This window comes from Vicugna pacos, chromosome 1, assembly GCF_048564905.1.
Source record: "Vicugna pacos chromosome 1, VicPac4, whole genome shotgun sequence".
Classification (NCBI taxonomy): Eukaryota; Metazoa; Chordata; class Mammalia; order Artiodactyla; family Camelidae; genus Vicugna; species Vicugna pacos.
This window is the reverse complement of record NC_132987.1, coordinates 71,146,983-71,161,806: the sequence shown is the minus strand read 5'-3', so window position 1 is coordinate 71,161,806 and position 14,824 is coordinate 71,146,983. Positions and strand designations below refer to the sequence as shown.

General features: G+C 36.6%; 1 protein-coding gene across 4 annotated transcripts in view; it reads right to left on the bottom strand.

The window, feature by feature from the left end:
- LSAMP (limbic system associated membrane protein) overlaps positions 1 to 14,824 on the bottom strand; it is a 736,440-nt gene that overhangs the window by 181,291 nt on the left and 540,325 nt on the right. For all 4 annotated transcript variants that reach the window (XM_072964767.1, XM_006210313.4, XM_006210312.4 and 1 more), the window contains one exon: positions 4,002 to 4,127. In XM_072964767.1, the coding sequence (XP_072820868.1) occupies positions 4,002 to 4,127 (126 nt within the window). The remainder of the gene's footprint in view (positions 1 to 4,001; positions 4,128 to 14,824) is intronic.

Sequence of the window (14,824 nt, the reverse complement as noted above, 5' to 3'; positions counted from 1 at the left end):
CACCAGGAATATGATTATGATCAGGTGGTTATTTAGGTCAGATGTGAAAGAGATGAAAGAGTAGGCTTGAGAATTAATACCAGGTGTAGGGAGAACTGGAGTCTGCCCTTCAGGCTGTGAATGTAGCACGGGGCTAGTTTTGCATGTGCCAGAACAGCATTTGACCCACAGGGAGGGCCTAGATAGAGGATTATAGAGGAATGATGTTCCTTCCCTGGAGATGTCTTTAGAAACTTAATGGAGGATATCCTCAAAGCCCCATGGGGTCATAGATGAGGGCAGAAAATCCTTGTCCTGTGCCCCAAGCCACAGTCTTGAGCAGGGGTCTGTAAACGATTCTGTAAAAGGCAAGATAGACAATATTTCAGGCTTTAGGGGCTAAGCCATATCTCTTGCAAGTAAATTTTGCTGTTTCATTAAAAAAAAAAAAAGCAGCCATAGATAACATGTAAATGAATAAGCATGGCTGTGTTTCACTAAAACTTTATTTATGGGCTTTGAAATTTTAATGTCATAGTTTTTGCATGTTACAAAATAGAATTTTTTTTTGATTTTTAACTATTTAAAAATTTAACCATTTAACCGTTTAAAAATTACTCTTAGCTTGCAGGTAGTAAGAACAGGGGCAGATTGGATTTGGCCCAGGGACTATAGTTTTCTGACCCCTCGCCAGACTACTGGGAATCCCTGTGTGTACATCAATTTCTCTGGTTGATTTCGAAGTCTCTAGGGTTCTCTGAGTGTATGTAAGTGCTGTCTTTATTCTGGAAGATCTGGCTTGCCCTTTGGTCGTTCGATGATTTGAAACATCATAGATAACCAGGTTGTTCAGGGGTAAGATCATATGTTTACTTTCATTAGAAAGTTTACTAGAGTTAGTCATGAAGATCTGAACTCCTAGAACAAGTCTGTGAAGAGGGTCTTGAAACTCTGGTTTGACCTCATTGCTTTTCTGAACTGAGAGGATACAAAAGAATATATTTCTAAGTTCAGTTCACCAATAGCATTTTTCCTGAAAAAAACCTATTTGCTAGTCAACAGTGCACCAAAGGAATAAAGTATTTTTATTAATGCAGTTATTTCCTTGACTATAATTTGAATATAATATAGCTTCCTTCCTTTCCTTTATCTACCACTTATTTCACAAAAATTAAGAAATTATAAATAATCTATTTACAAACTTTTAAATTACTTATAAAAGGTGAAACAATATGAAAATAACGATAAGAAAACAAGATGGAAGCAAGAATGTGTCTGTATATGGATCTGACGCCCTCAAATCCCACATAGTTTGTTTGAAGTCCATTTCATTAACGTCTAATTTATATATGATTTCCTCTATTTACAGATCAGTCATAAATTTGGCTCTAAGTTTGGTAATCATCAATACAATGAAGGACTCATGATTATTTGTAAAAATTCATTAGTTCACTTTTAAAAAAAACCACTGCTTAGAAAAATGACAGTCAAAATATTGAGAACAGAGGAAATTCCTTAAAGGGTCCATCCAGAAGAAACTATGTAATAGAAAGAACAATCTCTCAAAAACATTACAGAAAATGCAGTAATTTTAAAGGGTATCTTGTTAAATAACATATTTGAAAATGTGCCAAAAACTTTAAACCAAATTGTCATTCAGTAAAAGCATTTCTACATGGGACAGGTCTAGGTGGTGTGGGATTGGAGGTTAATATAATTCCATTCAAGTAGAATATGCTCTGGAGGCTTGAGTTAATCCAGGGGAAAGGTATATGGTATCTAGAGGTTCATACTTCAGATAATCCTGCATGTGTATTTTTCCCATGTGAGGTTTCAAATGGGAATGAGATGATATGCGTTTGAGGTTGATCTCCCAAATAAGTGCCTCATTTTATATTTTATCAGCTTTTATATTTTATCAGTAAATGGTAAGTTGTATGCATGAACAATAAGAATGGGTTTTGAATGACATTCTCTGAACAAAATAGAAGTCTCTAATAAGAATAGCTGCCTAAATAAAAGACCATTTCATAGGCTGGTTCAAACTTCACCAGATAAATTAACTTGAGGGATAATATGAAATAGAGACCCATATTCTCAGGCCACAAAATACAAAAGTATTTAAAGATGCTATAACCAAACACTACCCTGGCCTGGACTTTTAGAAATATCTCAGGATAGCTCCCATTGTATATCTAGCTTTGCACAATAATTTTTCACAGTGTTTATTTCAAAATTAATATGTTATAAACTAAATCTCTAGATATTTATATGAAGAAACTTTAAGAGAATATCAGATATAAATCAGTTAAATATTGGGGACTATCTACCCAAAAAATGAAATTTTATAAGAATAATTGACCCATTGCTCCTCTTTCTGGAAAAACTAAATAGCAGGCCCCATTCTACAAATATTGTGTCATTTTCAAAGGCATCATTTTGTGTATAAAAATGTAATCTGTGGAGTATGGGAGGATGCATGCAATTAATTCTAAAGAATTTGGTAAAATCTTTAAATGAAGCTCAAAAGGCAGCAAGGCCTCAGAACTCAGTTATAGTTATGATGGTGGGAAGGGGGAGAGGAGGATGCAGAAGACATTCCTGGGAAGTGATTTTCTGACTTTTATTGAGTTAGCCTCAATAGATGGGGATCCATAATGGGCTTATGCAGCTTAGTCCCTTCCTGGTGCCCCTCCACAGAGCCAGATACTGAGAATAGCATATTAGAAATCACAGACAACAAAAGTGGTCATAGAGGGAACAGATCCCAACATAATAAAAGATATTTTTTATGACAAACCCACAGCCAACATAATACTCAACAGTGAAAAGTTCAAAGCCTTCTTGCTAAAATCTGGACAAATACAAGGATGCCCACTCTCACCACTCTATTCAACACAGTATTGGAAGTCCTAGCCATAGCAATCAGACAAGAAAAAGAAATAAAGGGGATCCAAATTGGAAGAGAAGTAAAATTGTCACTATATGTGGTTGACATGGTACTATATATAGAAAACCTTAATGACTCTGCATAAAAACTACTAGAGCTGATAAAAAAATTTAGCAAGGTAGCAAGATACAAGGTTAACATACAGAAATCTGTTGCATTTCTCTCTACTAATAGTGAAATATCAGAAAAGTTAAAAAAACCTTCTAAAATCATATCAAAAAAAAAAACAAAAAAACAAAACTTAGGAATAAATCTAACCAAGGAGGTGAAAGAGTTATACACAGCAAACTATAAAACACTACCTAAAGAAATTAAAGATGACCTAAATAAATGGAACAAAACTGCATGCTCTTGGATTGGAAGAATTAATATTGTTAAAATGGCCATACTGCCCAAAACAATCTGCAGATTTAACATAATCCCTATTACATTTCCCAGGACATTTTTCACAGAATTAGAACAAATAATCCTAAAATCTACATGGAATCACAAAAGACCCAGAACTGCCAAAACAATACTGAAGAAAAAGAATGAAGCTGGAGGAATAACCCTCCCAGACTTCAGATAATACTACAAAGCTACAGTAATCAAAATAACATGGTATAGAAGTCAGAGGCAATTTTGTATTATTCCTAAAAGCTTTCTTCACAAGCTGTTACATATTTGGAAACAATATTTAAAAGCAAAGCAAAACAAAAAACATACAAAGAACTATTTATATTTAGTCCATACAAAATATTGTCCCAAGTCACGAAAGCACTGACCTGGCATATATTTTAGACATATTATTAAATCTTTTAATGCATTTAATGCTTCTATATTTGTTGCCTTGACCCCAAGGCAATATGAAAATGAAATATGATATATATATATTTCGTTCTACAGCTGTAGACTTTATAGAGAGGAACACATTAGAAAAGACCAGAAAGGGACCTAAATAAGTCCTGTGTCACTATTCCATTAGCATTTTAATAACAAGATAGATGCTTTCCTTTCGGGTCCAATGGACTCTCAGAAGCATGAGGGTATTTTAAACAGTTTGTGTCATTTTGGAGACTGGAGGGTTACTTACCAGTTGGTGTAAGGTGTCTCCAGGTGATAACAGGTTCAGGACGGCCATTAGCCATGCAGACCAGGGTCACGTTGCTGCCCTCATTCACAGTGACATCCGAGGATATGTTGGAGATCTTTGGTGGAACTATAAAGAAAAGGCAAATGGAATATGTAAAGAAATAGGCATATCAGTAAAAGCAGGTTTGCAGCCCTGGTCCATGCAACTGAAAGTGGCAAGTTTGAGCTAAGTGCTTTTATTACTTAAATCATTTGAGTTTTTGTTTTAGGAAGCCTGAGTGCTTTATGATCTCCTTAGAGACTGACTGAGCAGATGAAAGGCATGGGTCCTACTATAAAGGTTAGAATCTCCCCATTATGGTCAAGTGCTGTACACAGAGTAATACAATGAAAATGTCTTAGCTCTCTTCTGATTAGAAAGGACCTTTTGTGGTTATTAGAGAAAATGTACATTTATACACATTAAGAATAAATTTTCTTATCACTAAGTGTTACTTGCCTTTATTTTCCTATGTATATAAAATGAATTTAGTCCAATCTTTCCTCCAAATGCCAGGAGAAAAAAAAAACAGTATTATTTAGTATAAGATTGCATAGATATGTTATTAAGATGTGTAATACCTGGTTGCTAATAATCTAGCCACATATCATTTTGGTGTGTGACAGGCCTGATGATGTGACTTAGAGCTTAAAAATTAAATTCCTAAGGCCTATGTCACAGACAAGTAGACACTACAAAAATATTACTGTTACTCCAAATACTATTACCACCATTGTTACTAACACTTTAATAATAGTTAACTTTAATTAAGCATTTATCATACATAAGACCTCATATAGATTATTTTACAAGTATTATTTCAGTAACTCCTTATAATAGGGAAATAATATCCTATGAAGGGTTTTATTTACGGGTAGGAAACTAAGCTATAAAGGGGCTAGGTGAGAAGCAGAAACAGATCTGAATCTGAAAAGACTGGGGCCCGTGCTCTTCAGCCCTACTTGAACGAAACTTCATCTTCACAATCCAGGTTACCAGATGGCCCAAAATGACAGAAATTACTTTTTGGTGATGTGAGAAATGAGTCCCCAGGGGCTATCTGTACTGCCATCTGACGTCCTTCATTAGTGTTCAGGGCGGCAACATGAGATCTCACATTGGTGGGCTTAAGTGGAAAGTGAATTACTTACTCACAAGTTTCATCACAGAGGTTATGCACTGATTACAAATTGCAGAGTTTATGCTTTGACTGTGATTTTCTTTTTTTTTCCCCCAAGCTGTTAGTTGCTTATGCTCTCCCTGAGAAAGTGTGTGTCAGGATGAGGGAGGAAGACGAGAAAGCACGAAGGAATTCAATAATTTAAAAAATTTTATTTTTTTCTCACTCTTCTTGCCCCTTACTGACCCTGTGCAGTAACAAATACAACAGAAATATTTTCTGCTTATAGAGGCAGCTGTCTGACAACCATAGGATCCTTGCAGATCCCTGTTAGCAGTCATTGATGGTCCTTGGGCAACTGACCAGGTCAGAGTGTCACAAAAAGGAAGTGGGAGGAGGATTATCCTGACTTTAGCATTATTCTCAAAAATGACATCTTATATGGCCTCTGGATAGGACCCAGTGATTCCAGATCAAAACCAATGGCAGAAATAGAATGTAGTTGATTCCTGTTATTTAGCAACTGCTATTTGTAGAGTTTCTGTTTCCCCTTTTATCTATTTGGGTTAAGAATAGTTTTCTCATGTTCATACACTGACTTGCCATATACTCTCCTAGACTTTTACAATGAGGACCTGAAAGGTTGTAACCATTTCATAGGGAAGAACATGAGGCACAGAGGGAAATAATGGCTTGTCAAGGGTGATCCAATTAAGAAACAGGGCTAGGCTTAGAACTCAGAGCTCTAGAATATCCAGTTGTTCTACTGTTTAATAGTTATGGTTTCTAATTCCCAGCTGAGTAAGCCGTGGTTCTGAACAACTCCAAAAACCTACAATACAATATAAACCTATGATGATGCTCGAGAATAAGATTTAGACGTCCTAGGCACCTTCCTCAACAATCTAAAACCTGTAACAAGAAGCTATATAGTAATAATAAGAGCTCATGTCACTCAAGTTATAGTTAATTCTAAATTCCAAGACAGGACACAGAGTAAAGAAATACAGATGTGTTCTGGTTAAAGGAAAAAAAGCTGGGGAGGGGGAAGGACTCCGCATCTCTAATACATAAACATGCAATTTGCAAGACAGAGAAAATCTCCAGTGATCAAGGTTCCAGAGAGTTTTTATCTATGATAAAATTTACTCACATTACTTCTCCTTTAGAGGAGGGATACACATGTACTAAGGACTTTGATTTTACATGGTGTGCAAGTGCATTCACTTGCTCAATGATACATAAACAGGTGGTGATAAAATTGGGAATAAAATCTAGAATAATTAACTACAGGGCTATGTTTTGGCCACCAAACTATATTGTTTCTCCATATGAAGGGTGATACACTCAGGTTCTGGATCTCAGATACTGGAGATACAGAAAGTGTTTGTGTTGAACAGTTAGAGATGTGATCATGTTGACATTGTATCTCACCTTCCTCTGGGTCACTATTGGGTCACTAACCAATAGATTTTAGTCCATTATTTATCTTCCTACCTTATTGTACTTTGTATCAGCTTCTTCCCATAAGCATATATGATGCAGTCTTTTGCTCTGGAAAGAAATCCCTCCTTAAATCCTGTCTTATCCTCTTACTTACTTTCAACGTCTCTATCTTCAAATTTCTTGAAGGAACTGTTCAATACCATGTCTTCATCTCCCATTCACACCCAATCTTCAGTGTGATCTGGATTCTCTCACTAACCTCCAAAGAAACTGCTCTCAAGAAACTAACCAATTTGTTTGAACAATGTTGTTTCTGGGTCCAATGGACAATTTTTGTTATTATTCCTATTTTTAATGTATTTGACTTTGTTGACCATAACCTCCTTCTTCCTTTCCTTAGTTTCTTAGTTTCTAGGTCCAGTTTTTAGGTCACCAAACTCAACAGCTTTTCCTCTTACCCCTCTGGCAAGTCTTCCAAGTTTAACTTCTGGCCTTTTCTTGTCCTATTCCTTAAGTATCTGAAGGTTTGATCACTGCCTTCTTTTCTGTATGAGTCACTGTGAGTGATCTCACCTACTCTTTAGCTTCAGAAGCTAAGGCTGTGTTACTGATGACTCCCAAGTCAGCATCTTCAGCCTAGATTCTTCTCCTGAACTTTGTATCTTCACTTTCAGTGAACTAACTACTCTACATCTCCATTGACTGTCACACAGAAATCCAAGATTCAACATGCTCAGAATTGGAGTTATCATCTTCCTTCCCACAGAGCACCTGTAATCTTGTGATCACTTTTTCAGTAATGATGTCACCATGCAAACAGTTGCCCAAACCAAAAGAGAAGTTTATTTCCCTTGTCTTCTCTCTCTCCTTTACTAACCCCTCACATAAAACGAATCCCTAAGTTCCATGGCTTTTGACTTTTAAACATCTCTCAGATTAATTTATGACTCTCAATCCCTATTCGCACTAGCCTTGTTCCAGCCATCAACATTTCTTTTTTGGCCTGAATTACTGCAAAAGCATTACAACTAGTTTCTTTGCCTCTAGGCTTCCTCTCCACAAGCTCACTGTCATTCATTCACCATACTACAATCAGATTGTTTTTGCCCTAAATTGAAATGTGAGTATAACAGCCCTTGATTAATCTCATTGCCCTCAAGATAAAATCCAAACTTCTTAATATGGCTTAATAGGTCATTCATGGTTAGTCTCTGCTTTTCTATCCAGCCTTATTTCCCATTCCTTCTGTATTGTTGCATCATCCAGTCAGATCAAACAATTTTTGGTTCCTGGAATATACTGTCCTCATTTAATCCCAGGCATTTAATATTCTCTTTTTTCATTCTACTTGGAATAAGCCTTCATTCTTCATGTGGTTATCCCCTTTCCTCTAGGTTTCAACTTGTCAGCTTGCTTTCCTCTCTTTTCCCGGGAGGACTATCCTGCCATTCCCACCCCTGCCTGGCTCCTGACTCCATACTGGGTGCCCTCCTGGGTCCTCACACTGTACCTTGTATTTCTCTGCACAGCACTGAACCATAATTGCTGGATTATTTACCTGTGCCTGTCTTAACTGAAAGAGGCAGGCAGGAGGGCCTTTGTTTTCTTGACCACTGAATCTTACAGAGCATGGTACTAAGAATATGGTTAGTGCTCACAGAGTGTTTGAAAACAGAAAGGAATGAAAATTTTCTCCCGAACTCTTTTCTGAGCCCAATGAAGTCATTGCGTTGAATTTTTGTCAGAAAGGAGCAAGTCTTTATTCTGAACCAGCTTTTATTAATATTTTTAATATTTCTTTAGCTACCCATCTAGCCATCTATTTCACTATCAATTTCTCTGAATCAATTAAAAAAAAACATGTGGCAGAAAAATATTTGTATATTTTGGAAACACAGGAACCAAGACAAACTTAGTATCCAGCTTTCTCAGTTATAGACTTTTCAGGGTTTTCACTTATTTTTTTTTCTTTTCTGTCAGGAGTCATTTATATATATATTTGCATGTATATAAATACATATGTAACTCCTTTTGTGTAATAGGTTCATAGTTCCTTCCTAGTTTCCTGCAGCAATTCATCAGTCTACATTTACACCATAACTGATAATATAACATTAAAGCAGCAAATCAACATTTTTATTCTGTTACCTCGTAGAACTTTATAAAGATTCTGGGAAGTAAAAAGTATCCTTATTCTTATTGCCATTTTACAGATGTGGACATAAGGGACACAGTGGGTAAAAATCACATTAGAATTACAGAGCTAGGACCAAAACCAAAGGCTTGTAGATTTGTCAGACTTAACCCTTCCTATAGCTCACACTCACTTTCGCAGAAGTGGTTCCTAATAGTATTTTTTTCACTTTATTCTCATTCTTGGTAAGGATTACTACTTAGGAAATACTGTTTAACATGATATTCTTACTTGCATCAGCAAGCACACGTTGTTCATCAAAATCACTGTAATACTGATTTATGTTCAATTCTTGGGTTGTCAGAGTATTCTGGGTAGTTTTTGTTTGTTTTTTTCTTTTTTCTGGAATATTTCCTAATAATTTTTATTCATAGTTTATTAGTATGATTTTTCATATTTTTCTAAATTTTATGTCATGAACTATTAATGTTTTGAACCTATTCATTTTCAATGACCTTTCCAATTCATCTGGCTTATTTTATTTTTCTTAGCAATTAATAAAAGCTCCTTATACCATAAGGAATTGACCTTTTGTTGTCATGTTATTTACAATTTCGCCAATTGGTTCCTAACTTCTTAATTTTGTGAACATATTTATTTTGCAGATGATTTAAATTTTTTTATCTTTCCTTTGTGATTTTTTTGTCATTGCTCTGTTCACATTAAGTCCTTTTCTAACATAAGATCAGTTAAATGCTTCTCTCTATTTCGTTATTTATTCTTTTAATGGTTTGTTTCATTTTTTTAATTCAATTCTTTACATCACCTGGTATTTATTTATGGTATGAACTATAACTAGATTCTTCCCCATTTTTTAGTCAATTTCCCCAATACCATTTGTTAAATAATATAAAATGTATACATCATTTTGGTTTTCAAAATTACCCTATATAGGGCTACCCATCTGGCCAGAGCAATGTTTCTGGGAAACATCATAAACTTCACTTACTATGCCAAGTACTTTATCAAAATATTTCAAAATATAAGTCACTAATCTTTTGGACCCCACCCTATTATTAGGTGTTGCCAGTTCCAAAATTAACTGTTTATTAGATGAACACCTCCTAAAATGCTGAGTGAAAAATATAACTTATGTACCCTTCTTTCAGGACACTAGCAAAATTTATTATTCAAAGGAATCCTCAGTGTTTCCATTTTTTAAAAAATGTAAAATGAATATGCCACACCTAATGGTTCTAATTTTAATTTCTGAATTATTAAATAGGTAATATTCTTTCATTGAAATACACGTAAGTTCTGTGTTAAAGAAATGTATGTTGTTTTTTCTATTCAGTACAAACTGAATGACAGTTCCTAAAATATTACTAACATCTAGCTATCCTGGGATACATGAATTTCTTCAGCTGTGCAATGAGTGAGCATTAAGTAAGATTATGACACAGTCAATCTGGCTCTGGCACCCACAATTTTATTCTTCCTCTTCATCACTCTTTTTGTAATTTTCTCACCCACTATTTCTACCAGATCTCCAGGGTCTACCCTGGTTATTTTGGACTCAGGGCTGCCTGTACCTGTTTGTACAGTTCTCCAGGTTCCAACTCATCCCTTTTTCTCCTCTGTGTAAGACTAACGTCTCTTGTGTATGACCAAAAGTGGAAATGCAGGCAAAGCCAGGAACATGGTGAAGTGTTTTGCCTCCCCAAATTCACACCTTCTTCTTCTGGTAAGACATCCAATTTTGTCTCTGGAGAACCACTTTTCATCCCACTGCCATTGGTTTGTTGAGATTGTCAATCAGGTGACCCACTTTCCTTAGCCAAGGGAAGTGACTTAAGTTGGGCAATTCAGACTCTCCTTCCCTGGACCTTGGTTATTATAAGAAATAGCTTAAAAGCAGTTGAAACTGATTGTATTAATGGCTCCAGTTTTCCATTCTTCCCTGTGTCCACAACTTTTGCCACGCCCAGGCCCTCCTATAGTGGATGGTACACATTTTTCCATTCCTGGACTATGTTACCAGTTTTGGCCAAGGATATCAGTATAGGTAATACAAGCAGAGTCCTGGAAAGTGCTGGCACAACTGGACTCACTTGGCATTCTGCCTCTGCCATCAACATAAAAAGAACATGCCCAAATGAGTCTTCTGGTCCCAGGAGAAGAAGGCTGGGAAATGGCAAATAGGATTTCAAATAAAACACAAGGTACTCATTCAAATATGAATTTCAGATAAACAACAAATACTTTTCTTAGTATGAATATGTTCCAGATATTTCATGGGACATATTTACACCAAAGATAATTATCTAAAATTCAAAGTTAACTGGGCATCCTAGATTTTTATTTTATGAATCTGAAAACCCCAGGAACACGGTCAGCTGCAGCAAAGCCCAGCCTAGAGGTGTGTGGACTTGTACACATATGAGAAATAAAGAGTAATTGTTTTGTGCCCATGAATTTTGGAGTGGTTTGTTCATCAGCAATCATTAGCTAATACATATCATGAAAGGGCAGCCACCGGAAAGGACTATTATTTTTCACTAGGGCCTGCAACTTGCACCCTTAGAGATGTGTGATTTTGTGCTTCCCATGGTAAGATTTTTTGTTTTTCCTTTGATTCTGTGATCTATTCCATATTCTTCCAATGTATCACCTCCTTCTTACATCAATTAGCCAGTCAATTTCTGTTGCTTAAACCAAAGGATTCTAATTGTTGCGAATTGAGAAGCAGTCATAATAAGGGAAAAAAATTGAAGAGGGGTCTTTTCATAGAGGGAAAATTGTCATCTCTGCTTAGATACTTGTTGGGCTCCCACAAAACCAACTTAGTTGCATGTTTGGCCTTGGTTCTTATCTATCAGTACACACTGCTTTAAAAATAATCCTTGGCTTGCAAGACCATCTAATTCTAGCTGTGAATGTTTTAGTGCCTTTATCCTTGGTCTCTGACTGACCAGCCTACAGAAGGAAATAATCAGTTTCAGACTAGGGAAGAAAAATAGTCAGTTGGCTCATTTCTCTAACCTCAAATAATTAGCAGGTATTACTTGTATTCATTCAAAATGTCACTCCTAATGGTACAAATTAGAAATGAATTGGTCTCAGTTATTGTTCATATGAAGTTGGGGCAAGGTGCATGTACTACTGCGTGTATGGTGGTGAGGGGGTGTTAAAAAAAACAACACTGTCAACTTCCTAATTTCTAACTGTTCTTTCATAAGGCTAGACAAGCTTCAGCACTATCTTTTGCATATGTGACAGACTATGGAACAGTATGGCATGCATATATGAGTTGGGTTCAGAAATCTACAGGATATTTTTTGAACAGCACTTGGCTTTAATGAGTATGAGCTAAGAATTCAACCATAGTAATAAAAATATACACTATAAATGCCATCTTGTGAAACATCAAACATCCATCCAGCCTGGCATTTGCTTCTGAAAATGCCACTGAAACATGTTTTGCTGCATGGTGTGGTAGTTTCTAGGATGAATGACAGGACTGGAAAATGTAGCACAGTGAACTAGATTCAGAGCCAGGGGATTTTGACCCTGCCGGGCCACGAGCTCACAAGGCAACCACACAGTCTCTGATATGTGCTTTTGAATCCCCATCATCAGGCACATTGTAAGTGCTTAACAAATTCTGAATGCATAAATGAACATACTCATGACAGATTATTTCAATCTCTTTTGGTCTTAGTTTCCTCATCTGGTAACTGGAAATTGTGTGCAAAATTGACATTAGGCAATATTGCAGGATTGCCATTAGGGTCAAAGAAGATAATGCATGTGAACTTGTTCTGTAAACTGAAAGAGGTTCTATAGCATAGCCATTATTTATTGCATGCTAAAACTAGCTAATAAAACAGTATTGGCTTAACTCCTTCTAACATCACATGATAAAAGAGTTCATACATTTTCATGGTTAATGGCATTCTAGTTATATTTTGGCAGGCACCATTATTGCCAAAAGGTGTATGGAATTATTACAGTTCATAATCAATCATTAATATTGGCATTAACAATAAATCACTCCAAAGATATGCACTCAGTTCTTATCTACTAATGAGCAGAGCTACGTCAATGTGTCAGCCTTTTAGTCAATGTCTTAACATTTTATACTTATAATAAAAAGTGATATAAAGATATGAGAGTACAACCATAAGTAAAAAAAGTTCTCCCCAAATTTTTAGAAGCTTAACTCTTTGGCTCCCAAGAAAAAGCTCTCCAAATAAAATTTTGTCACCATCATGTAATTTGTCATTTAAGTCTTATAGACAACAGATGTTGTCGGTGTTTTGTGTCTGTAATTGAAGTCTCTGAAGCCTTTGCTCTCACAGTAGAATAAAATAACTAGCAATGATAATTCCTCTTCCACGAGTACTAGCTCCCACTCCTATTAGGATCCATTTACAAAGCAAAACACATCAGCCTCCAAAGTAGGTACTTGAAAAGGAGCACCCTACAGGAACATGATTCCTTTCAGATACAAATTTCATGGGTGAGCAGGAAAATATGGAAAATACAGATTCTCTGAGTGTCAGATGAAGCTGAAGGTAGGAGACACTCATTATGAGTATCAGTTACTCAAATTTCTCTGCCAGGAATGATTACAAATGCTGTATTTATGCATGCAGCAAATGATGAACAAAGAAACTTGAGGAAAGAGGAATAAGATGCTAACAATTTAGAGGAAAAGATAAAATGTATGTATAAAACAAAGCAATACCAAGTGCCATATGACTGGTAATGAGGTAAAGCCAGGGAAATTGCACCAGCGAAACTCAGGAAAATGACATATTAAAACAACGTGCAGTCAAGAAAAAGCCTTTTAATCCTTTATTAATCAGGCAGGAGCAGTTTCTGAACTGTAAGGAAACGTACATGAAACTAAAACTGCCTGAAGCCTCACTCACCACAGTCCTCTGAGATGCAGCTGTCCTCTGAGATGTAGCTGGCATTTTACTGTGTTGGCCAAAGCTAGTTAAGACACACTCTTCTGGGTCTTTGAGTCCTACATTATTACATTCTCAAGTGGCCCTGCGAGTTCCCCGCACTGTCCGAGGTATTCAGATTGACACCAAAACAGTCCCTACAGACGCATTCAGACAAAAGGGAGGGTTAATTTGAGTCAGACTGCTTTAAATGACTCAAACACAGTAGCCATGGGCCAAAGAAATGCTACGAGCTTACCTCCACACCACCCAGTGGTGGATGTGTACTTAGGTGACATGTATGTGGCGTGGATACCTGCAACTGGTTGAGTTCCCTAGTCTACCTCAAAAGAAAGCCTATTAAATTGGAATTTTTCTCTATTTATTAAACATTCAGAATTATCCTGGAATCTGAGTGCGGGCTGGTTTAAAAAGGGGACAGATTATTCAGCACCGACACTGGCATTCATGACCAGCTAAGGATGTCTATTATTGCTGCTTCAGCAGTAGGGATCCTCTGTGGGACTGCAAATGGCTGTTCCCACGCACGGGTCATTGCCTTGCTAAATAAGAACAAATGGAACTCTCCTGACTCTGCTCACTGAGGCCGCAGTTACCCAGCCAGTCAGCAGCTTCTCCCAAATCTCCTATGCCCAGACCCTTGTTCCAGCTGTTTGGAGATTTATTTTTGCTAACCTGGGAAAACACCCAGAAGCTGATTTAATTGATAGACGGAAGGAATGAATCTCTCTTTCACCTGGGCAAAATCGCTTTCTCATGTCTGGTACTTGCAGAACCGTCTTTAGATGCTGTCCAACCAGAGCAGATGGTTTTGTTACTTGGCAGCAATGGGGGTATTGAGCAGAGGGAAACTCAGAAATATCAGGCTACCTAGGGTAGGTGACAAATAGCTATTGGGTAGATTCCAAGGTCTGAGAAGCATCACCCTGAGACTTTATAAGAGAAAAGAAGACTGCATCTTTTCACCCTTTGCGCTCAAAAAGACTTACTTTTCTATGTTAAATGGAGATGTTCGGTATAATTCTTAGAACAGATGAAAATTCAGACTGTATTCCTGGCATCTACTAAAAACCCACTCCTTATTCCATGAAAAGCCTGTAAGATTTAG